The 25,935-nt window shown below is 44.3% G+C and overlaps 1 protein-coding gene and 1 non-coding gene across 7 annotated transcripts in view; both read left to right on the top strand.

Annotated features, from left to right (window-relative positions):
* LOC101123603 (F-box/WD repeat-containing protein 12) overlaps nucleotides 1–25,935 on the top strand; it is a 38,332-nt gene that overhangs the window by 3,434 nt on the left and 8,963 nt on the right. For 2 of the 6 annotated variants that reach the window (XM_027964170.3, XM_060409009.1), the window contains exons 2-5: nucleotides 3,250–3,287; nucleotides 7,451–7,611; nucleotides 8,034–8,152; nucleotides 11,880–12,089. In XM_027964170.3, coding sequence (XP_027819971.2) covers nucleotides 3,250–3,287; nucleotides 7,451–7,611; nucleotides 8,034–8,152; nucleotides 11,880–12,089 — 528 coding nt within the window. Of the gene's footprint in view, nucleotides 1–3,178; nucleotides 3,288–7,450; nucleotides 7,612–8,033; nucleotides 8,153–11,879; nucleotides 12,090–25,935 lie in introns of all 6 variants that reach the window. The other 4 variants (XM_027964171.2, XM_060409010.1, XM_042242960.1 and 1 more) reach the window with 3 other exon arrangements.
* Nucleotides 6,966–7,037, top strand: TRNAC-GCA (transfer RNA cysteine (anticodon GCA)). The gene has a single exon. It is a non-coding gene; the product is annotated as a tRNA-Cys (tRNA).

Raw genomic sequence — 25,935 nt, 5'->3', positions numbered from 1 at the left:
TAGACTCATTTCTGAGAGTGGGGAATTTGTTTCTTGAATGACTGTGTATAAAATCACTGTATAATCATTGTGTGTATACACTCAATGTGAGGTGAGGTGAGGTGAAGTCGCTCAGTCATGTCCGACTCTTTGCGACCCCGTGGACTGTAACCTACTAGGCTTCTCCGTTCATGGGATTCTCCAGGCAAGAATACTGGAGTGGATTGCCATTTTCTTCTCCAGGGGATCTTCCGGCCCAGGGGTTGAATCCGGGTCTCCCGCATTGGAGGCAGACGCTTTAACCTCTGAGCCACCAGGGAAGACTACACTCAGTATATGGCTTGATATTTAATTGTTCAGTCACGCGAAGTCCTGTCCCACTCTTTGCGACCCCGTGGACTACAACACGCCAGTCCTCTCTGTTGCTTACCATCTCCCAGAGTTTGCCTAAATTCATGTCCATTGAATCGGTGATGCCATTCAACCATCTCAACCCCCTTGATATTTAGGGTCCTCAGTAAATGTTTGTTGAGTGAAAGAATTTCTTCACTTTTAAAAATACATTATCGTATCGCTTTACAAAAGGTAAACAGACCTTTACCTGCTTTGTGTAATTATAATTTAAATGTGTAGAGTAAAATCCTGGGTTGTTATCCCCAGTTGTACCCGTAAGGTATTAGGGTGTCTTTTTGGTGCTCCAAAATTACTGCAGATGGTGACTGCAGCCATGAAATTAAAAGACGCTTACTCCTTGGAAGAAAAGTTATGACCAACCTAGACAGTATATTCAAAAGCAGAGACATTGCTTTGCCAACAGAGGTCTGTCTAGTCAAGGCTATGGTTTTTCCAGTGGTCATGTATGGATGTGAGAGTTGGACTGTGAAGAAAGCTGAGCGCCGAAGAATTGATGCTTTTGAACTGTGGTGTTGGAGAAGACTCTTGAGAGTCCCTTGGACTGCAAGAAGATCCAACCAGTCCATTCTGAAGGAGATCAGCCCTGGGTATTCTTTGGAAGGAATGATGCTAAAGCTGAAACTCCAGTACTTTGGCCACCTCATGCGAAGAGTTGACTCATTGGAAAAGACTCTGATGCTGGGAGGGATTGGGGGCAGGAGGAGAAGGGGACGATAGAGGATAAGATGGCTGGATGGCATCACTGACTCGATGGACACGAGTCTGAACTCCGGGAGTTGGTGATGGACAGGGAGGCCTGGTGTGCTGCGGTTCATGGGGTCGCAAAGAGTCGGACACGACTGAGCAACTGAACTGAACTGAGGTGGCGCTAGTGGTAAAGAACCCACCTAACAGTGCAAGTGACTACTTGGTCGGGGACGTAGGTTTCATCCCTGGGTCAGGAAGATCCCCTGGAGGAGGAAATGGCAACCCACTCCAGTATTCTTGTGGGGAGAATCCCATGGAGGAAGGAGCCTAGTGGGCTATGGTCCATGGGGTCACAAAGAGTCAGACACAACTGAAGCGACTTAGCATGCATGCACACCAGTAAGGAAAATGAGTATCAGGTAGTAAGTGCGTTGGCTGAGGTCACCCAGGTAGTCCCCCAACAGATTTAGAAAGGGAGGTGCCCTTTACCCTTTGATAGTAGCAGATTCTCTAGGTTCTGGTTCCCCTGTTAGTTAAAATGAGGTCAGTAAACCCTGCCTCACAGTGTCATCATGAAGGTCAGGTTCTAACAGAGAGATTCTCAGAAGACTTGAAAGTGAAAATGTTAGTCGCTCAGTTGTGTCTACTCTTCTGCAACCTTATGGACTGTAGCCTGCCGGACTCCTCTGTCCATGGAATTCTCCAGGCAAGAATACTGGAGTGGATAGCCATTCCCTTCTCCAGGGAATCTTCCTGACCCAGGGATCAGACCCAGGGATCAAACCCAGGTCTCCTGCATTGCAGGTAGATTTTTTACCATCTGAGCCACCAGGGAAGCCCAAAGGTGGGTAGCATCTATTTTGTAGGTTCCATTACATTTTATAATTATTAAGGATTATAAGTATTAGGGAAATAAGATCTCAGTTGGGTTTTGAACTGGGAACTGTGTAAAAGGAAAATGGATAATCTTGCCAGGTTTGATCTTTGCAAAATATCAACTTTACATTCCTTCCAGCCAAAAATTCCTTTTTTTTTTTTTTTTTTAATTTGTCTATACTGGTTCTCAGTTGTCACACACAGAATCTTCAGTTTTCACTGCAGCATGCGGGATCTAGTTCCCTGATTAGGAATCAAACCCAGGCTCCTGCATTGGCAGTACAGTGTCTTAGCACCTGGACTACCAGGGAAGTCTCCAAAAAGACTTTTTAAGGGCTGAAATATTTTGAACTTGGATGAGTGAGGGCTGCAGAAGTAGGAGCCTGGGCTCAGACAGGATGGTTGTCACTTCTACCAGGGCCTGGTAAGCCACATATCTGGATGGGAGCCTCAGTAGGTCTGGGCCACAGAAAGCTCCCGAGTGGGTTCCATGAGGATGGGTAGGCCCCTGAATCCAGGGTGGCCCAGCTAGAGAGGCCAAGAGGTTCCAGGATGCAGGTGTGGCCTGAGGGAGAGGGAGGCATGGCACTCTGATCCTGTCCCAGGGCCACCTGAGCCTCTTCCAGACATTTCTGCAGAGAGCAGTTTGTGGGAATAGGGCCTATGTACCCTCCCCAGATAGGAGTTCCGTGCTGCCGCCTTGACATCTCTGGGCCATCTTTAGCCAGGGCCTGAATTTACTCCATTGCAGCAGGCTTCTTATGGGCCCTGCTGCTCTGCCTTCTTCAGTTCTTCCTTCTCCTAGCATCTAGTGACCTTCCTGAAACACAGTTTGGCTTGTCGCTCTGCCGTTTACAATTCTCAAGTGACGGCTCACTGTTTTTGCCCTTCCAAGAGTTGGTTTAAGCCTGTCTCCAGCTCCTTTCTCTGTGTTCTGATGAAGGCAACCTGCTCATCATCTTTTTCACACTTGTGAATCTCTGCCGAGGTGGATGTCTCTCCCTGAAATCACTTCAGGCATTTTCTTAGAGGACAGCCACTCATCCTCAGGGTTTGATCCATCATTTCTTCTGAACCTCTTGGCCCCAGTTGAGTTGGTCGTTCTTTCCTTCCTCGTTCGTTGTTTGGTGGGTTTTATTTGATTGTCTGAATATGTCACCTCAGGGTGAGTGTTCTTGAATGCCAGCACTGGATCTCATTCAGCGCTCTGTTGCCTCCACAGGACCTGGCAGGCTAGGCCCTGATTGCTTGCTGACTGAACAGATGACTGTCTTCTCTCCCCTCCTCTTTTAGGTCTGGAATGAGGCTTCAAGGACCAAGGAACTGTGGAGGTGAGTGAAGGAAAAACCAGGCCACTCGGGAGAGAGTGTGCCTTGAAGGAGAGAGGGGTGGCCCTTTTCAGCACTCGCTGCATTTCTGTTAAGGAGACAGGAACAGACAATCCACAGCCCCTACCAGCAGGAAACTCCTCCCTACTTGGAGAATAAGACTTTTCTTTAATAGTGAAGTGAAGCTCGCTCAGTCATGTCCAACTCTCTGTAACCCCATGGACTGTAGCCTACCATGCTCCTCCGTCCATGGGATTCTCCAGGCAAGAATACTGGAGTGGGTTGCCATTTCCTTCTCCAGGAGATCTTCCCAATCCAGGGATCGAACCCAGGTCTCCCGCATTGCAGGCAGATGCTTTACCATCTGAGCCACCAGGGAAGCTCATATAATATATAATAGTATATTGAAGTAAAAGAGACTTTATTAATCAAGTGGAGGTTAATCTTAGAGGTGGGGGTATCAAACTCAGGGGCAGATGTGTATAGCAGATTGAATGCAGCTGGCTGATAGACAAATTGATGGACAGATAAGCCATTTTGATTTCATCTTTGCTGTAATAGCATTGTTCAAATGGGTATATCTTTCCTTTTCTCCTTAGCTGTGAAAAGAAGAGACGTGAAAAGCAATTTGTAAGGCCTCCTCAGACAGCCATTTTGCTCTTTTGCATTTCTTTTTCTTGGGGATGGTCTTGATTCCTGTCTCCTGTACAATGTCATGAACTTCTCTCCATAATTCATCAGGCATCATCAGGCACTCTGTCTATCAGATCTAGTCCTTTAAATTTATGTCTCATTTCCACTGTATGGTCATAAGGGATTTGATTTAGGTCATACCTGAATGGTCTAGTGGTTTTCCCTACTTTCTTCAATTTAAGTCTGAATTTGGCAATAAGGAATTCATGATCTGAACCACAGTCAGCTCCTGGTCTTGTTTTTGCTGACTGTATAGAGCTTCTCAATCTTTGCCTGCAAAGAATATAATCCATCTGATTTCGATGTTGACCATCTGGTGATGTCCATGTGTAGAGTCTTCTCTTGTGGTGTTGGAAGAGGGTGTTTGCTATGACCAGTGCGTTCTCTTGGCAAAACTCTATTAGCCTTTGCCCTGCTTCATTCTGTACTCTGAGGCCAGAATTGTGTGTGGTTTATTCTGTGTGGATCACAATAAACTGTGGAAAATTCTGAAAGAGATGGGAATACCAGACCACCTGACCTGCCTCTTGAGAAACCTGTCTGCAGGTTAGGAAGCAACAGTTAGAACTGGACATGGAAAAACAGACTGGTTCCAAATTGAAAAAGGAGTACAGCAAGGCTGTATATTCTCACCCTGCTATTTAACTTATATGCAGAGTACATCATGAGAAACGCTGGGCTGGAAGAAGTACAAGCTGGAATCAAGATTGCCGGGAGAAATATCAATAACCTCAGATATGCAGATGACACCACCCTTATGGCAGAAGTGAAGAACTGAGGAGCCTCTTGATAAAAGTGAAAGAGGAGAGTGAAAAAGTTGGCTTAAAACTCAACATTCAGAAAACTAAGATCATGGTATCCGGTCCCATCAATTCATGGGAAATAGATGGGGAAACTGTTGAAACAGTGTCAGACTTTATTTTGGAGGGCTCCAAAATCACTGCAGATGGTGACTGCAGCCATGAAATTAAAAGACGCTTGCTCCTTGGAAAAAAAGTTATGACCAACCTAGACAGTATGCTAAAAAGCAGAGACATTACTTTGCCAACAAAGGTCTGTCTAGTCAAAGCTATGGTTTTTCCAGTAGTCATGTATGGATGTGAGAGTTGGACTGTAAAGAAAGCTGAGTCCCGAGAAATTGATGCTTTTGCACTGTGGTGTTGGAGAAGACTCTTGAGACTCCCTTAGACTGCAAGGAGATCCAACTAGTCCATCCTAAAGGAAATCAGTCCTGAATATTCATTGGAAAGCCTGATGCTGAAGCTGAAACTCTAATACTTTGGCCATCTGACACGAAGAATTGACTCATTTGAAAAGACCCTGATGCTGGGAAAGATTGAAGGTAGGAGGAGAAGGGAATGACAGAGGATGAGATGGTTGGATGGCATCACCGACTCAATGAACTTGAGTTTGGGTAAACTCCAGGAGTTGGTGATGGACAGGGAGGCCTGGTGTGCTGCAGCCCATGGGGTCACAAAGAGTCAGACACCATTGAGCGACTGAACTGAACTGAACTTGTAGTACAGTGCTCACAATTGAAATGGGTAGAATGCCAACCCTAAACCCTAGTATTTGTTTTCATTTTTACTGATAAGCTGGGGTAGAAATTTCCCTTTGAGTAACGCAAGTAAGTATATTTCTTGCAGCAATTCAAAAAAATCTCTGCAGCAGCTTATCACCTAACCCCCGCATGTGTGTCGTGTGTCACCATATTGTATGCACCTCCAGGTTCCTGAAGCAGATTGTTCAGCTTGCCAAGTCACAGATGGGTTTCTGGTTGATTATTATTTTTTAGTATCTGGTGTTAACTCTTTTTAGCATAAAGTCATTGCTTAAGATTGTACCTGTGTTCATATAAAAACACTGGGTTTCTGTTTCTGGGACAACACATGCCAGGAGCTTTGTCACATGTACATATCATTTCTGACGCTGTTCCTGTGTAGGTACCAGAGCCCCAAATTCCTCAGGCCCAGTGAAATTCTTATGGACACAGTCAATGAATGTGATTAACTGATCATGTGTTTTTAATATGTACTCTAATTCTAATTTAAAATACTTCATGTTACTTCTTTAAAATGCTTCATGATCTTTTTTTCCCCTTTGACTTTTTAATTAAATTGTGCCATTTCTTTAACACACTAAGCATTAGTTTTTTGGTTAGAAGTAAAACTGCAAACATTTCCTTTTGTTTAAGGTACGTAATTTCTGTTGTGTACATTAGATTGTTTTGCTGTCAGTTGGTATCTGAAAGGTTTTGATGCCCAGGGTTTTGATTTTTTCACTTGATACCTCTTTGTATTTCAGAGATGTATATACTTTACCCGTACCCATACTTCAACCGTATTGACAGTGTGCCCTTTTTTAGTCAGATAATTTGGTTTTATTTCTTCTGAATATTCATCATGGTTCCTACTTACGGTTTGATGTATAATGGCCTTAAAGATGTAGAAACAGGCTTCACTTCCACAAAGAAACATGCTTTCTCCCTTTTTTTCTTAAAACTACATTGTCTTCTTGGTCTAGTTTTTATTTTCAAACTGTTTAAGTTGACATATGTGTACAAGAAATTCCCCTTTGTGCTTATTTCACCTAAATGAAAATCAGCAACATGAGAGTAATGATGTGAGGCAGCTGACATTCAGCTGCTTAGTCCAGGAGATGACACAGATGGTGAAGGCTCTGGCGGAGCTGATTCTTTTATTTTGTTGGTGCCATTCAGCTTGTGGGATCCTCGTTCCCCACCCAGAGACTGAACTAAGGTCCTCAGCAGTGAAAGTGCAGAGCCCTAACCACTGGACTGCCAGGGAATTTCCTGAAAGCCCATTCTTGTCTGAAGGGAACAGTTTTCTGTGGCCCCAGACAAGTTTTACCAGGTGGTAATTTGATTTCAGTATAGCTAAATCATCATCTTTTACCTGATTTGTGTGTGAAATTTGATTTTTAAGTGTGTGCAACTACTTCATGTAGGCCAGTCCTATGCAAAGGGATTCCCTAGTGGCTGAGATGGTAAAGAGTCTGCCTGCAATGCAGAAGACCCAGGTTCGATCCCTGGGTTGGGAAGATCCCTTGGAGAAGGAAATGGCAATCCACTCCAGTACTCTTGCTTGGAAAATCTTGCAGACAAAGGAGCCTGGCAGTCCATGGGGTTACAAAGAATTGGACATGACTGAGTGACTTCACTTTTGCTTTCAGTCCTAAGCAGACCAAACAAGGTAATCTGGATACCCATTCTGCCCACAGGCTGTAAGTATGCTACTTCTGGTAGAATAAGCAGAGTTTCAGTGAGTATAGGAAAACCTGCATCCCACCTCAGCACTGAATCCCTCAAAGGAGATTGAGGCCTACATAGACAAATCGAGTTGTCCAGGCTAATGTTAATAGATGCTGAAACTGGGAATTGAAACTAGGCCTACTGATGCCAAAACACTTTCAAATGACTCCTCTTCTGCCTGGGACTGGGGCCTGTGTTTCAGGCAGCTGTGTCTGAGACGCTGGTCCTCCTGTAAAGCCTCCCAGATGACCCTGGGCACACAGACATGGAAACAGTACTATCTCCGCCGATCTGAGCTCGAGTTCCGAATGGCATCTGGGCGGCCAGAGGACTTTACCTGCAGAGCCCTTGCTGGGCATAAAGGTATGGGGTGGCAAAGTGGTAACTCTGTACATTCCCACGGCTTCCCTGTCACGTCTCCAGGGATTTGGTCTTTCAGCCAGTTAGTTGGAAAGTACCACTTAATGAGGATATGGACTTGCTGGTTTGTATACTTGTTCTATATAATTTGATCCTCACAGAGATCATTATATCTGTTTCAGGGTAGAAAGAAACTAACGTAAGGAAGTTGTTCACAGTTACATGACCAGTGGGATGATAGGCAGTCCTGGGCATGATACCCGGGTTGTAAGTCTGAAGCCCAAACTCTGTCTGTCTGCCGCTGTGCCCTAAATCAGCACTGCTTCTGAGAGAGAGAGAGGGATGGCTGTCCCACCTACCAAGCTGAGTGTTCGTATCCTGAGCACCCATATGTGTGCTCAAGGCAAGTCTGTGTTCTCTTTCAGGAGAGATAGATGATCTGGCCTACATCTCAACCAGCGAGTACCGGTTTGATGGTCAGGACAAGTCCGTGGTGTGCACCGTGTCCTCAGATGGCACCGTGCGTGCCTGGGATCTGCATGAGGTGAGCTGCCTGGGAGGGGGCCAGGATGAGAGCTATGGATTCTGCTGTGACCTCAGTCTTGCAGCCCTTTGCCTTTATTCTCTTTAACCATCACAGACAACTTGTGAGGTGTGGGAGTCCCATTGTACAGTGAAAAGTGTGAGCTGTAGGAGGCTCAGTCACTGTGCCAGGTCACTCTTCAAGCTTGAGTCTGATTGATCACAGATGCCCTTAACTGTCTGCTGCCCTACCTCAGGGAGATGGGCATTTTTACCGTGCCTGATGGAGGCTGTTCATGCAAGGGGATGGCAGCTGGCTTGCCCAGTTTTGTGATGTCCACATTGGAGCTGATGCTGGCCTCTGGGTGGTTTTGCCCAGATGATGCAACTTTTACTCACCCATTTGCAAACTAAGTGTTAACAACTTCGATAACTAATAGTAATTTCAGACTTGGTTGGCACTTATAGTTAAAAAGTTTCCCTATCCATTTTCTCATTTGATTCCCACAGTAGCCAGTATTCTTCACAGTATCCATTATTATTATCATCCTAATTTTATACAGGTTTAGACTGAGACAGACAGGAAAAGCGTCTGAGTTGAACCACGTGGTCACTTGCAGATCCAGGGCTTCTGCCTGGGCCCATGGATCTTTTCCTGGAAAACTAGATAACTTATGTTTTCAAACACCCTAGACAAGGAGAGGTCCCTCTAGAGCCTTGCATTATTAAGTAGACAGACTCGGTGAGGTGGTTGCTCATCTTGTGCTATTGTTCGGGTTTGCTGGACATGACAGTTTCCTTCCACGTGAACTTAGTGCAGAGCGAGCAGAGGGTGAGCTCCTGAGTAGGGCACCAGGAAGCCCTACCTAACGACCCGCAGATTGCCCCCGTGAACAGGGCACGGTGGTCAGAGACCTGACTGTGATCTGTGGGCTTGACTTCTCAGTCCGTGTGGTAGCCGCATTCTCGAGCCCCTGTGCCTGCCTTGGGGGTTGCTCCTCTGTCCAGACTTCATGGTAGAAGCCGTGAGAGAGAATCGTGTGAACCGTGTTAGGCGATGGGGGTGCTTGGCTGCCAGTGAGTGAGTGAGTCCGAAAGCCCTAGCTGGGCTCCAGCCCGGGATTCGACAGATGCCAGATGACAAACCAGGCCATCTGAGGGACTCTAGAAACTGGGATAGGAACTCAGAAAAGGAGGAAGGTTGGGGGCACTGGATGGGAGCAGTGAGAGGGCAAAGGGGCAGAGCAATTTGGGAATGAGTTTTGGGTAGTTCTAATTTACTTTGATTTTCATAAAACACTGTCAGTGCTTTTATATGAAAGGAAAAATGGGACTAAATGATAATTCATAAGAAGTAAAAAAAATCGCCCTTCCACTTTTCTAAGGTTATATTTCCAGAGGTAACCACTTTTTTATTCATTTCTGATCCTATTAAATTTTATATTTTATTAGTGAATTCTGTTTCTTGGTCTGTATACTTTAGAGAGTATCCATTGACTGCTTTACAGAAGCATTTTTAATTACTAGGAACCCTTTCATATTTGATTATAATTATTATTTTTGTTTGTTTAAAGGGTACAGTTATTTGCATCATATGTCTTTCCTCCATAGTCAGTTTTTCAGTTGTTTATCATGGATTTTTCTCTTCCATGTGCTTTATTTTCCTCATATATATGCCATGATATTTGACATAATTCCACGTGAAGGTCTCTGGTGACCATGGGTGCATGTAGCTGGTTTCTGTCTCATTGCAGTTGTGTTGCCCTGAAGGAGACCTGCCTCAGGCTGTGGACATGAGACCTTGCAGGCTTAGTAGGTTAGGGATCTTGGGCAGGAATGAGACCCAAAGGCTGCGAGGTTCCATAGTTGCCAAAACAAAAAGATCTTGACTTGAAAGAGCTTTGGTGCAGGGGTCAAAGACCTTTCTGTAAGACCTTTTCTTTCTCTGGTCAGCAGACCAGAGAGCAAATATTTCAAGCATGGTAAACCATGTGATTCTGCAACAACTTAACTGTGGCTGTAATGCAAAAGCAGCCATAGATAACAGGTAAACAAAAGGGAGTGGCTGTGTTCCAACATAACTATGGACACTCAAATGTGAGTTTCGTGTTGTTTTCAAGTGTCATGAAATGCTCTTTGTTTTTTTCCTTTAACTAAAATTCAAAAATGGGCTGTAGGCTGGGTTTGGGCACAGGCCGTGCTTGAACTCTACTGTGGTCGACCACTGCATCCATTCTCCCTGCTTCCCTATCTTAATCCCTCTTGTGAGCACATCTCCAGTCTTACTTTATTTTTAAAAAGTTCAGTCATTTGGTTGGAGTCATGCAATATGTAGCCTGTTTCCATGCTCTCTTCCCCTGGTCGCTGCTTTCGATTCTGACATGAGAAGGGAAGTTTCACTGCTGCTTTGCCTACTTCCATACCACTGGCCACTGGGGAGTAACGTGTGGTCTGCGAGATCTACTTGACATGAGCCCGTCACTGGTGCAGAGTTTCTACTAGTGATGGTCTTGTTAGCTGTTCCAGCAGCAGAAATCAGCTATTGATATGTTGATGTGAGGGGGAAGAAAGAAGAGAGAGGAAGAATACTGGGATATCATAACTGGGAAAAGATTGTGCTAACAAGATAACACCTGATACAAAAAGGACCATAATAACTACAAATTGGAAGGAAAAAAAAAATAAAACACTTCGTCACAGCTCTGGAAAACTCTGAAACAATGGCTAGAGGATTGGTTCTCTGATGCCCTTTGTTAATGTGCCATGGGCCAGCTCTTTACCTCACTCTTCTAGCTTTCAGAATCCTGGGGGGAGAGACCGGGGAGCTGGGAGTCAGCCCATCTGAGAGCAGTTGTTCTCCTCTGTGCTAATGGCCGTGACAGGGCGTGGACGTTGGCCAGGCCAGGCCCGTGGTAGCACCACTGGGCACCCTGATGGGAACGGCGTGTCCCGAGCAGGGCAGCTGCAGTTATTCAACAGAAACTGTTTGCATCCATGAGCCTAAATTAGTTTATCTGTAAACTTGGGCTTCCTGGGGACCAGGTGGGATGCTCTGTGTGGAAGTTCTCTGTATGCAGCCCTCTGGAACTCAGGTCCTGAGTACAGCTCCAGTCCAGGGCAGGGTGGAGGGTGGTGTTGGTCCTGCCTCCCTGCCCAGCCTTCCTCAGTTAAGCCATAGTTGACCACTGGTAGTGCTTCAGACATCCCAGTGTGCACCGCAGACCCCACCTTCAGTCCTCCTGGCCATGGCTCTAGCCCCAGGCACTCGCCGCACCCACGCTCAGCCACTGCTCTCCTCTAGGACAAATGTGTCGTTTGTGTAGAACATTACTTTTTTTTTTTTTAATAAATATATTATTTATTTAGTTTATGGCTGTGCTGGGTCTTCATTGCTGCATGATCTTCTCTTGTTGCCAGGCAGGCTCTAAGGGTGCACAGGCTTCAGAAGTTGGGGCATGCGAGCTTAGTTTCCCTACGGCATGTGGAATCTTCCTGGACCAGGAATCAAACCCATCCTCTGCATTGGCAGGCAGATTCTTAACCACTGGGCCACCAGGGAAGTCCAGGGGAACATTGCTTTTGTGTTGTATCCCATATCGTGCTGTGCATCCTATGAGGATGGGGATCACACCCCTCATCCTGCATGTCCCCAGTGTGCCCTGGATGATGGCTGAATGAATGAAACTAGTAAGTGTTGAGGAAATAATGAGCCCTGTGTGAGTTGTTATATTCATTTTGTTGTTGCACAGGGCATGGAGCTCTGGTCGAGCCCTGTACAGTCTGCTGCTCTGGTGAATCTGGTGACCTACCCGCGACTGCAACTGGTTGTCACTGTGGACGAGCGGGGACTGATCAAAGTATGGGAAGCAGAGAATGGGTGTGAGCAAGCCGCCTTCTTGCTGCCCATGTATTCATCCACATTGGAGGCCTGTGACATTCCAGAGGGTCCCCTCTTGCTGGTGAGTAACCTGGCTCCTAGGAGCCTCTCCTGTTTTCCAGCATCTGTGGGCCTGGCACCAGACCGCCGTGTCAGATGGTACCTCAAGCCAGGCCCTCCATGTGGCAGACCAAGTTATTCTGCTCAGTCCCCCCTGCGCCTCCTTGCCTGCCGTGTGGAGGGCAGACTCCACATCCGCCTTCAGTTCTAACATGCCACAGCCTGCTCCCTGGACCTGTCTCTGCAGCCTCTCACCCTCTCCCAGTGAGGTCCAGCCCCCTGGGCTGCCGGTGCTTTCTTGTCCTCATGCCCCTGCTTTCCTGTCTCCTGGTCCTGCTCATAGTCTTTCTTTCCCTTCTGGTTACTTCTCACTACTGCATTCTCACCCTTCTTTCCCCCTTTCAAGTCTCAGCAAGGGCCCAAATCAAAGGAAAACTAAGGCATGTTCAACAGAATGCAAGCGTTTGCCTGAGATGATGAAGGCCTTCTGTTGCCAGGACATTTGGTTTGGAGGTGATTCTTGAGTATTGCGAGGGAGCATTTGACCAGAGAGAAAGGGTGAAAGTGGGTGTAAGTTGGCAGGTCGAGGATGTGGCTCTCACCTGGCAGCAGTATCCTCCTCCTGGAGGGAAGGAGGTCTTGGAGAGTGTGGACAAGCTGGCCTCCCAAATACCAAGATGAGGACACCCCCAGGAACAGTTTCTTATGTAAACAAGACTAATTCTGTAAAGAAACTAAGCTCATGAACAAAAACAGTAAGACCTGATGAAACATATTTCATATAAATAACTCTGCAGTTGTTTAAAGGAGACTTTGGAATAAGTGTAATTAATACCTCCAGAGCAATTTGAGAATATATTGTAGAGAGGAAGAGGAAGCCACTGTAGTTCTCTCCAGGGAATGAGAGACCACATAATTCACACTTCATTGTCGGTGAAGGACAGTTAGGAAAGTTAGAATATATATCAAATCAGAGAGCTAAAAATAGCAAACAGTTTCTAGGCCAGGAGTCAGAAGATGGCAGAAAGCAAAGTGCTGAGCCTAACACTGGGGCTGCTTTTGTTCTGGAGATGTTTACTCCAAGGCCAAGGAGCTAAGCAGGGAGATAGCCAAGTAGATAAAGGTTGGAGTGCAGGGCCATGAAGGGTTGGAGCCCTGTGAATCCTCTTACATTGGATGTGTTATCAAATGTTGGAACCTGAGGGTTGTGGGGGAGGGTCTGAAAATAAACAGTCCCTGCAATGGCTGCAGCTGCCCAGTTACCTGGTGGTAGTAAATGAAAATCCTTTCTAGAGAAAGATAAGACTCCCCATGCCTCTCTTTTCAAGTACAGTGTTTAGCACTCCCTTAGAGATAAATAGGACTTCCCTGGTGGCTCAGACTGTAAAGCATCTGTCTACAATGTGGGAGACCTGAGTTCGATCCCTGAGTCGGGAAGATCTGCTAGAGAAGGAAATGGCAATCCACTCCAGTACTATTGCCTGGAAAATCCCATGGACAGAGGAGCCTGGTAGGCTACAGTCCATGGGGTCGCAAAGAGTCGGACACTGAGCAACTTCACTTCACTTAAAGATAAGTAGTGATGATTCACTGCAGTCCTTACCAAACTACCAATAGTGTATATTCTTGGGCTTCCTTTGTGGCTCAGCTGGTAAAGAATCCACCTGCAATGCGGGAGACCTGGGTTCAAACCCTGGGTTGGGAAGATCCCCTGGAGAAGGGAAAGGCTACCCACTCCAGCATTCTGGCCTAGAGAATTCCATGGACTGGATAGTGCATGGGGTCGCAAAGAGTGGGACATGACTGAGCGACTTTTACTTTCAGAGATAAGTAGAGATAAAATAATATGACCTACCCAAGGCAATCTACAGATTTGGTGCAATCCTTATCAAACTACTACTTTTTCACAAAACCAGAGCAAAAAATTTTTAATTTATATAGAAACACAGAAGACCTTGGAATAGTCAAAGTAATCTTGAAAAAGAAAAAGGGAGCTGGAGGAATCAGATTCCCTGACTTCAGACTATACTGCAAAGCAGCAGTAATCAAAATAGTATGGGACTTGCACAGAAACAGGAATATAGATTAATGGAAAATAGAAAGCCCAGCGATAAACCCATGCGCCAGTGGTCAGTTCATCTATGACAAAGGAGGCAAGAATATACAGTGGAAAAAAGACTGTCTCTTCAATAAGTGGTGTTGGGAAAACTAGACAGCTACATGTAAAATAATGAAATTAGAACACTCCCTAATACCATACACAAAAATAAACTGAAAATGGATCAAAGACCTAAATGTAAGGCCAGACCCTATAAAATTCTTAAGAGGAAAACATAAGGCAGAACACTCTGACATAAATCTCAGCAAGATCCTTTTGGATTCACCTTCTAGAGTAATGAAAATAAAAACAACAGTAAACAAATGGGACTAATTAAACTTAAAAGCTTCTGTGCAACAAAGGAAATTATCAAAATGAACAGACAGCCACAGAATGGGAGAATAATCCCCCAAATATGCAAACAGCTCATGGAGCTTGCTCTCTGTCTCTCTCTCTCATATATATATAAACAATATATATATAAAACAATCAAAAAATGAGCAGAAGACCTAAATAGACGTTTCTCCAAAGAAGACATTCTAAAGGCCAAAAAGCACATGATAAGGTACTCAGTGTCAGTAATTATCAGAGAAATAGAAATCAAAAGTACGGCGAGAGATCATCTCAACCAGTCAAAATAGTCATCATCAAAAAATCTACAAACAATAAATGCTGGAGAGGGTGTAGAGGAAAAGGAACCCTCCTACAGTATTGGTGGGAATGTAAATTGGCACAGCCACTATGGAGAACAGTATGGAGAGTCCTTAAAAAACTTAAAAATACAACTTAAAATATGATCGAGCAGTTCCACTCTTGGGCATACACCTGGAGAAAACCATTATCCAAAAGAATACATGTATCCTGATGTTCACTGCAGCACTGTTTACAATACCCAAGACATGGAAGCCATGGGTGGTGATATGAGTATTTACTTTGTAATGATTTACAGAGCTCTAATGTTTATGCTTTGTGCAATTTTCTGTGTGTGTTACATACATCAATTAAGAAGCTAAGATTATAGAAGAATTAGTGAACTGGAAGATAAAAGTAGTTCTGTAGAATGCAGTGGGGATATCAGGAGTGGTGAATGTGGAAGAGAGGCTGAGAGACAGAGCCCAATGCTTCTCAGACTTGAATGGGATGTTATTTGCCTGTGGACTCATTTAAATGAAGATTCTGATTCAGTGGGTCCCTGGGAATACCTGAGATTCTGAGTTTTTTAGGAGCTTCTTGAGAATATTGATGTTGTCAGGTCACAGACCACACTTGGAGTAGCAAGGCCATTAAAGGCCCCATGAAAAACTTTAGTATTTGTTTATTTGATATCTTAGGAGTAGGTGAGTCAGGGTGTCATTTCATGGGGCTCCAAAGAGCCCTGATCTTTTATGTCTCCACGCAGAAAGAATCCAGCGAAGGGTGAAGTGATAGATAAGTGATTTATTAGAATATGGTGCTTGTGAGGCTTACAAGCAAATGGGCGAGAGAGCACTGTGTCCTGAGAACTCAGTGGGCTATAGTTTTATAATCAAAGGAAAAGTGAGGAGGAGGAGATCTTCTTTGTCTTTGTTGAATAGATGTCACCCTTCCATCATCAGTTCCTCCTCCAGGTTGAGCAGGGGAGTTTTCTTGTCCCTACATGGTCCAGCCAGGTCCACAGATTACTGTTTTCATGTATGCGGAGAGAATGTCCTGGGGATCATCAGCTGACCGACCTCCCTGGGCAGGATGTGGACTCATGCCACCACTGGTTTGCAGTTTGGGGGCATGACTCATGCTTCTGTCGCTAAGCAAGCCAGCTTGCTTTCGAGGTTAACCAAATTTGCATTCTTGAGTGATCATTAACTCGCAGGGGTCTCCCCAGTTTTTAAAACTTACAGTCCCCTAGTGGGAATTAACTATTTTATGACCTACTTTGTCTCTTTACTCTTTCCCTATCAAGCTGGGGGGGGGTGGGGGGTGGGGTGGGAGCACAAGAAATGTGTGACAAGATGGTAGATATTTTTCCAAAATAGACTGAGGACATTAATCCATGAAGGTCAAGAAGGTCCTGCAAACCCCGAGTAAGGTAAATAAAAATAAATTTGCACATAGACCCATCAGAGTGAACTGAGATAATTGAAGACTAAGACAGATCTATTTAACAGCAGTGAGGGGAACTACCTTAAGTGTAATAGTAATGAGACTGCTTCAGGCAGTGGGAGAATGATCACAGGTGAATTTTCAGAAGAAGCAGGAAAGATTGTTGAGCAAGAACGATGGTAAGTCTTAGGAAATCTAAACGAATATCCTGTATAAAGCAGCAGCAACAATGCCTTGTGGATTTTATATGTAGAAATAAAATGAATGACTTCACCATTTAGGTTAGGAGAAGGTTATGAGGAACTAGGTCTACTAAGCTCCTTGAACTGTCCGAGATTCAGTTCAGTTCAGTCGCTCAGTCGTGTCCGACTCTTTGCGACCACATGAAATGCAGCATGCCACACCTCCCTGCCCATCACCAACTCCCGGAGTTCACTCAAACTCAAGTCCATTGAGTCAGTGATGCCATCCAGCCTCTGTCATCCCCTTTTCCTCCTGCCCCCAATCCCTCCCAGCATCAGAGTCTTTTCCAATGAGTCAACTCTTCCCATGAGGTGGCCAAAGTACTGGAGTTTCAGCTTTAGCATCATTCCTTCCAAAGAATACCCAGGGCTGATCTCCTTGAGAATGGACTGGTTGGATCTCCTTGCAGTCCATGGGACTCTCAAGAATCTTCCCCAGCACCACAGTTCAAAAGCATCAATTCTTTGGCGCTCAGCTTTCTTCACAGTCCAACTCTCACATCTGTACATGACCACTGGAAAAACCATAGCCTTGACTAGACGGACCTTAGTCGGCAAAGTAATGTCTCTGCTTTTGAATATGCTATCTAGGTTGGTCGTAACTTTCCTTCCAAGGAGTCAGTGTCTTTTAATTTCATGGCTGCAATCACCATCTGCAGTGATTTTGAAACCACCAAAAATAAAGTCTGGCACTGTTTCCACTGTTTCCCCATCTATTTCCCATGAAGTGATGGGAATTAGTCATATACTTTATAAGGCAGTTTGCAAACAGTTATCTCTCACCTAACTCCCAAAATAGTATACAGCAAATAGCTTCTAAATCATAAGAGGAAGATCAGTGTGTCTTGTGGTTTCCCTCTAGGGGCAGGATCAACCTGACCCAAAGTTTGGCTTGGTTATTGTCAACTGGGAAAAAAAAAAAAGCACAACCTAGAAGCTGAGAGTTTTGTTTTATTCAGCAGACTTTCAGATGATCTTAAGAAAACTGTTCTGAAGAGGCAAGGGTGGGGACCCAGGATATATAGGATTTTTTTTGCAACAAATGACCAGGTGGTTGGAACATCAAAAGATTACTGTTAATTAAAGAAAACCAGATATGATATCTCAAGGAATTTAACACTTCTTCTGTGTATGGGGAAATGCAAGAGTCTGGGCTTACTGAATTGTTCCTTTGATATGTACCTTCCTTTGATGTGGGCTTCCCTTGTGGCTCAGCTGGTAAAGAATCTGCCTGCAATGTGGGAGACCTGGGTTCAATCCCTGGGTTGGGAGGATCCCCTGGAAAAGGGAAAGGCTACCCACTCCAGTGTTCTAGCCTGGAGAATTCCATGGACGGTATAGTCCACGAGGTCGCAAAGAGTTAGACACGACTGAGCAACTTACACTTTCGTTTTATGAACCTTCACTGTCTGAGGCCACTATCCTGTGTTTTCACATCCCGAGTCCCCTCAGAGCTCACCATTGGGAGTGGCGGTAATGTGCTGGCAACATCCTTTGTTTACAGATATGGCAGGCAGCATTTTTAGTTCTCATTATCAAAACTCATGATGCCACACATGCTCTGAGGGGATGTGAAAAGATTCATTGGTTTCATTATCAAGCTTCCCTGGGAGAGCAGGGCGGGCTTCTAGGAGTCAGCTCTGGAAATGGCTTGAGGGAGTACGGAGGAGTGACTGGCTCTGGTCTTCCTTCAGAGGAAGCAGAGCCCTGCTGGCATCTTGATTTGGGGGCTCTGCCCTCCAGAACTGTGAGAGAATACATTTTTTGTTTTTATAAGCCACCCTGTCTTATTACTGCAGCCAAAGGAAACTAATATAAAACTCCTATAAGACAGAACACTTAAGGAAGGGTTGGAATTAAAATGATGGGAAAATGATAGGTATTAGAGATGTTACCAGAAGCAAGCTGATACAGCTAATAATGTTAGACGAGAAGACTGGAGGTGAAAGTCTTTCCTGGATCTCAGGGGTCTTATATCAGAATAGTAATTAGGTAAGCCTCCTGGGAAGATACAGCAAGACTATTTTTTTTGGCCTCATTTTTTTGGTGTAGCTTTTGGGATCTTAGTTCCCCGACCAGGGATCAAACCTGTGCCCCCTGCATTAGGAGTACAGAATCTTAACTACTAGACCACCAGGAAAATCCCAGGGCTAATTTTGAATGTATTTTAGAATATGGTCTAAAATATATATTGAAAAATAATGTGTAGGATTTCAAGGAGAAATGGTCAAAGCTACATGCATCATGAGACATTTCTTTTTTTATATAAATTTATTTATTTTAATTGGAGGTTAATTACTTTGCAGTATTGTATTGGTTTTGCCATATATCCATGAATCCACCACAGGTATACACGTGTTCCCCATCCTGAACCCCCCTCCCTCCTCCCTCCCCATGCCATCCTTCTGGGTCGTCCCAGTGCACCAGCCCTGAGCATCCAGTATCATGCATCAAACCTGGACTGGCGATTCATTTCACATATGATGTTATACATGTTTCAATGCCATTCTCCCAAATCATGCCACCCTATCCCTCTCCCACAGAGTCCAAAAGACTGTTCTATACATCTGTGTCTCTTTTGCTGTCTTGCATATAGGTTCATCATTACCATCTTTCTAAATTCCATATATATGCGTTAGTATACTGTATTGGTATTTTTCTTTCTGGCTTACTTCACTCTGTAAAATAGGCTCCAGTTTCATCCACCTCATTAGGACTGATTCAGATGTATTCTTTTTAATGGCTGCATAATACTCCATTGTGCATATGTACCACAGCTTTCTTATCCATTCATCTGCTGATGGGCATCTAGGTTGCTTCCATGTCCTGGCTATTATAAACAGTGCTGCAATGAACATTGGGGTACACCTGTCTCTTTCAATTCTGGTTTACTCGGTATGTATGCCCAGCAGTGGGATTGCTGGGTCATAAGGCAGTTCTGTTTCCAGTTTTTTAAGGAATCTCCACACTGTTCTCCATACTGGATGTACTAGTTTGCATTCCCACCAACAGTGTAAGAGGATTTTCTTTTCTCCACACCCTCTCCAGCATTTATTGCTTGTAGACTTTTGGATCGCAGCCATTCTGACTGGCGTGAAATGGTACCTCATTGTGGTTTTGATTTGCATTTCTCTGATAATGAGTGATGTTGAGCATCTTTTCTTGTGTGTGTTAGCCATCTGTATGATGAGACATTTCTGTTACCTGGTTAGAGAGAGATGATCTGGGTGGGCCCACTCTAGTTCCGTGGGTGCTGTAAAAGGCAGAGCATTTTCTCTGGCGGGTCACAGAAGAGGAAGTCAGAGGCGCAGCAGGTGAGGGCACGGGAGCCTCCTGTGCTGGCTGCCAGGTTGTTGGTGGGCCTGGAATGGGGATGGTCTCTGCTGCCAGCCAGTGGGCAGGGAAACCTCAGTCCTGCGGCCTCAGTGACCTGAATGGGCGCTCAAATGAGAACCCAGTACCCTGACACCTTGACTCAGCTTTGTGTGACTTTTTTACATTCCACGGGTTATTTGGAAGTTGTCAGGTCAGTGGCTCATTTCAAGTTAAATTACATTTGTGTGCAAGGTCAGCATCAGGGTTCATTTTTACTTACAAATGGTCATCCAAAACTTACAGGAAAGACCATACTTTCTTCATCGAATTACATTATCACCTTCTTTTTGTCAAAATATCAACTGACCAAATGTGTTATGGGTGTTCTGTGTCAAACCTGTGAGTCAGTCTCCACTGATCTGTATGTCTGTCCTGATGACAGTCACATGGGGTCTTGTTTCCCACAGATTTTAGTTAAGTCATGACCTCCCACATTTCCTTTCTTTGAAAATATATCTATTTTCCATAAAAATTTTTGCAGTGAGCTCATCAATTTCCATAAAATTTCCATAAAACTTTTCCAGTGAGCTCATCAATTTCTGTAAGACTGCTTCCTTAGTTTTTGGTTACTTTGAATCTGTACATTGATTTGGGAATAACTGACACCTTATTCAGTCTTCTAAGCATCAGTTCAGTTCAGTCGTGTCGGACTCTTTGCGACCCCATGAGTCGCAGCACGCCAGGCCTCCCTGTCCATCACCAACTCCCGGAGTTCACTCAAACTCATGTGCATCGAGTTGGTGATGCCATCCCGCCATCTCATCCTCTGTCGTCCCCTTCTCCTCCTGCCCCTAATCCCTCCCAGCATCAGAGTCTTTTCCAATGAGTCAACTCTTCACATGAAGTGGCCAAAGTATTGGAGTTTCAGCCTCACACCAGTCCTTCCAATGAGCACCCAGGACTGGTCTCCTTCAGAATGGACTGGTTTGACCTCCTTGCAGTCCAAGGGACTCTCAAGAGTCTTCTCCAACACCACAGTTCAAAAGCATCAATTCTTTGGCACTCAGCTTTCTTCACAGTCCAACTCTCACATCCATACATGAGGAGGGATGGGCTTCTCTGCTGGTTTCCCTGGTAACTGACAAGCCAGCCTGATGTCAGTTACCTCTGTAATTGGTCTTCCTCCTATATATGGACGTCACCAGATGGTCTATACCAAAATCAGGTTGATTATATTCTTTGCAGCTGAAGATGGAGAAGCTCTGTATTGTCAGCAAAAACAAGACCAGGAGCTGACTGCGGCTCAGATTATGAACTCCTAATTGTAAAACTCAGACTTAAATTGAAGAAAGTAGGGAAAACGACTAGGCATAAGGGTATGATCTAAATCAATTCCATAACTCTGACCATAAACTGGACCACAGACAGAAGGAGTTACAGGAGTATCGAGGGACAGAAACAGGCTTGAATGAAGCATGAGCCTCCTGAACAGAGAGCACACGGGCTGATAATAAAGCCCTTCCTGGGAAAGCACAGTCTTCAGCCAGGAGAAAAAAAGAAAGGGGAAGGAAAGAGCAAGAAGTGGGATGCAAGAGGATTGGAAAGCAGGGAAATGAGTAAACTGTTATTATTAAGTCTGAATAAAGGCAATCCTGGGCTTACCTGTTGGCTCAGACAGTAAAGAATCTGCCTTCAATGTGGGAGATGCGACTTCGATCTCTGGGTCAGGAAGATCCCCTGGAGTAGGAAATAGCAATTCACTCCAGTATTCTTGCCTGGAGAACCCCATGGAGAGAGGAGTCTGGCAGGCTACAGTCCATGAGGTCGCAAAGAGTCTGACATGACTGAGAGACTAACGCTTACACTTTAAATCAAATCCCTTGCGATTATACAGTGGGAAGTGACAAATAGATTCAAAGGATTAGAGCTGAGAGAGTATCTAAAGAACTATGGACAGAGGTTTGTAACATTGTACAGGAAGCAGTGATCAACACCATCCCCAAGAAAAGAAATGCAGAAAGGCACAATGGTTGTCTGAGGAAGTCTTACAAATAGCTGAGAAAAGAACAAAAGCAAAAGGCAGAGGAGAAAAGGGAAGACATACCCATCTGAATTCAGAGTTTCAAACAATAGCAAGGAGAGATAAGAAAGCCTTCCTCTGTGAACATTGCAAAGAAATAGAGGAAAACAATAGAATGGGAAGACTAGAGATCTCTTCAAGAAAATTAGAGATACCAAAGGAACATTTCATGCAAAGATGGGCATAATAAAGGACAGAAACGGTATGAAACTAACAGAAGCTGAAGATATTAAGAAGAGGTGGCAAGAATACACAGAAGAACTATATAAAAAAGATCCTAATGACCCAGATAACCATGATGGTCTGGTCACTCATCTAGATCTAGGCATCTTGGAGTGTGAAGTCAAGTGGGCCTTACGAAGCATTACTATGAACAAAGCTAGTGGACGTGATGGAATTCCAGCTGAGCTATTTAAAATCCTAAAAGATGATACTGTTAAAGAACTGCAGTCATATGCCAGCAAATATGGAAAAATTCAGCAGTGGCCACAGGACTGGAAAAGATCAGTTTTCATTCCAATCCCAAAGAAGGGCAATGTCAAAGAATGTTCAGACTATCCCCACAATTGCACTTATCTCACATGCTAGCAAAGTAATGCTCAAAATTCTCCAACCTAGGTTTCAGTAGTACGTGAACTGAGAATTTCCAGATGTTCAAGCTGGATTTAGAAAAGACAGGAACCAGACATCAAATTGCCAACATATGCTGGATCATAGAAAAAGAGAATTGCAGAAAAACATACTTCTGCTTCATTGACTATGCTAAAGCCTTTGACTGTGTAGATCACAACAAAACTATGGGAAATTCTTCAAGAGATGGGAATACCAAACCACCTGACCTGCCTCTGAGAAATCTGGATGCAGGTCAAGAAGCAACAGTTAGAATTGGGTATGGAACAACAGACTGGTTCCAAATGGGAAAAGAAGTATATCAAGGCTGTATGTTGTCACCCTGCTTATTTAACTTATATGCAGAGTGCATCATGCGAAATGCTGAGCTAGATGAAGCAAAAGCTGGAATCAAGACTGCTGGGAGAAATATTAGTAACCTCAGATATGCAGATGACACCACCGTTATGGCAGAAAGCAAAGAGGAACTAAAGAGCTTCTTGATGAAAGTGAAAGAGGAGAGTGAAAAAGCTGGCTTAAAACTCAACATTCAAAAAACTAAGATCATGGCATCCAGTCCCATCACTTCATGGCAAATAGATGGGGAAACAGTGAGAGAATTTAGTTTCTTGGGCTCCAAAATCACTGCAGATGGTGACTGTAGCCACGAAATTAAGAGACACTTGCTCCTTGGAAGAAAAGCTGTGACCAACCTAGAAAGCATATTAAAAACCAGAGACATTACTTTGCCAACAGTGGTCTGTGTAGTCAAAGGTAAGGTTTTTTCCAGTAGTCGTGCCATGTGAGAGTTGGACCATAAAGGCTGAACTCCAGAGATTGATGTTTTTGAACAGTGGTGTTGGAAAAGACTCTTGTCCCTTGGACTGCAAGGGGATCAAACCAGTCAGTCCTAATGGACAGTAATCTTGAATATTCATTAGAAGGACTGATGCTAAAACTGAAGCTCCAATACTTTGGCCACCTGATGCAAAGAACTGACTCATTAGAAAAGACTCCGATCCTGGGTAAGATTGAAGGCATTAGGAGAAGGGGATGACAGAGGACAAGATCGTTGGATTGCATCACTGATTCAATGGACGTGAGTTTGAGCAAACTCTAGGAGATGGTGAAGGATAGGGAAGCCTGGCATACTGCAGTCCATGGGGTTGTAAAGATTTTGACACAACTGAGCAACTGAACAACACTAACTGCCCCCTCGCTAGTGAAGACTGCTGCTATGTCCTGCCTGCTCCCTGCTGCATATGGTAGAATGTCACTTAAGGGCCTTGCTTCAGACATAAGCTCCCCCATCCACTAAACCATTGTTGACTCCAGACTCTTCTGTCCTGAGGCTACGTAAGTGGGTAGGGTGCAGACCAAGAGTAATAGGAGAATGTATGGTTTTGTATTTATAAAGAAATTGCCATGCATCACTATGTAGCATACATAGAAATAATTTCTGTATAAATATACATAGAAGTGCATTTGACTTTTGTGTAGTTACCTGTATCCAACAGCCTTGCTAAATTTACCTATTAATTCTTTGGTAAAAAAGAAAAAATATTTTTATTATTTTTTGCCTGCACTGTGCGACTTGTGGGACCTTCCCCAACCAGGGATTCAACCTGTGCCCCTTGCAGTAGCAGTGCAGAGTCTTAACCACTGGCTCACCAGGGAAATTCCACCTATATAATTCTAACTGGTTTTGGGGGGAGTAGATTAGTAGAAAATTTTCAAAGGTAACAATTTCTTAGGACTAACAAAGGATTAGCTGTGTAATAAAAAATAAATTTGATTTCATCAAGTTCAGAACTTTAACTCTTTAGAAGACGTTGTTAAGAAAAATAAAAGGCAAACTTCAGACTGGAATAATGTATTTCCCATGTTTAAACATGACACAGGACTGTGTCCAGAATATATAAAGAACTGGTACCACTCAGGAAAAAGGACACAATGCAGCTTTTACATTACGCAAAGGATTTGAACACTCCTCAGTTCAGTTCAGTCGCTCAGTCGTGTCCAACTCTTTGCGACCCCATGGACTGCAGCATGCCAGGCTCCCCTGTCCATCGCCAACTCCTGGAGCTTATTCAAACTCATGTTCATCAAGTCAGTGATGCCATCCAACCATCTCATCCTCTGTCGTCCCCTTCTCCCGCCTTCGATCTTTTCCAGCATCAGGGTCTTTTTCAGTGAGTCAGTTCTTCACATCATGTAGCCATAGAATTGGAGTTTCAGCTTCAGCATCAATCCTTCCAGTGAATATTCAGGACTGATTTCCTTTAAGATGGACTGGTTGTATCCCTTTATGTCCAGGGGACTCTCAAGTGTCTTCTCCAGTACCACAGTTCAAAAGCATCAGTTCTTCACCGTTCAGCTTTCTTTATAGTCCAACTCTCACAGCCATACATGACTACTGGGAAAACCATAGCTTTGACTAGACGGACCTTTGTTGGCAAAGTAATGTCTGCTTTTTAGCATGCTGTCTAGGTTGGTCATAATTTTTCTTCCAAAGAGCAAGTGCCTTTTAATTTCATGGCTGCAGTCACCATCTGCAGTGATTTTGGAGCCCCCCGAAATAAAGTCTCTCACTATTTCCATTGTTTCCCCATCTATCTGCCATGAAGTGATGGGACCAGATGCCATGATCTTAGTTTTCTGAATGTTGAATTTTAAACCAGCTTTTTAACTGTCTTCTTTCACTTTCATCAAAAGGCTCTTTAGTTCTTTTCACTTTCTGCCATAAGGTTGGTGTCATTTGCATATCTGAAGTTATTGATATTTCTCCCAGCAATCTTGATTCCAGCTTCTGCGTCATCCAGCCTAGCGTTTCTCATGATGTACTCTGCATATAAGTTAAATAAGAAGGGTGACGGTATACAGCCTTGATGGACTCCTTTTCCTATTTGGAACCAGTCTATTGTTCCATGTCCAGTTCTGTTACTTTTTGACCTGCATCCAGATTTCTCAGGAGGCAGGTCAGGGGGTCTGGTATTCCCATCTGTTTTAAGAATTTTCCAGTTTGTTGTGATCCACACAAAGACTTTGGCATAGTCAGTTAAGCAGAAGTAGATGTTTCTGTGGAACTCACTTGCTTTCTCAGTGATCCACTGGATGTTGGCAGTTTGATCTCTGGTTTCTCTGCCTTTTCTAAATCCAGCTTGAACATCTGGAAGTTCATGGTTTATGTACCACTGAAGCCTGGCTCGGAGAATTTTGAGCGTTACTTGGCTTGCGTGTGTGATGCGTGTAGTTGTGCAGTAGCTTCAGCATTCTCTAAAGCATATCATCAGATGGCTATTAGCACATGGAGGGGCATTCCACACGGTCAGGTCATCGGTAGAATGCGATTTTTCTTTTATTTGGCTGCATGTGTTCAGTCATGTCCAGCTGTTTGTGACCCTATGAACTGTAGCCTGCCAGGCTCCTCTGTCCATGGGACTCT

The sequence above is a fragment of the Ovis aries genome, chromosome 2 (assembly GCF_016772045.2).
Source record: "Ovis aries strain OAR_USU_Benz2616 breed Rambouillet chromosome 2, ARS-UI_Ramb_v3.0, whole genome shotgun sequence".
Classification (NCBI taxonomy): Eukaryota; Metazoa; Chordata; class Mammalia; order Artiodactyla; family Bovidae; genus Ovis; species Ovis aries.
The sequence above is the reverse complement of the archived record's forward strand: the minus strand, read 5'-3'. Positions and strand labels throughout refer to the sequence as shown.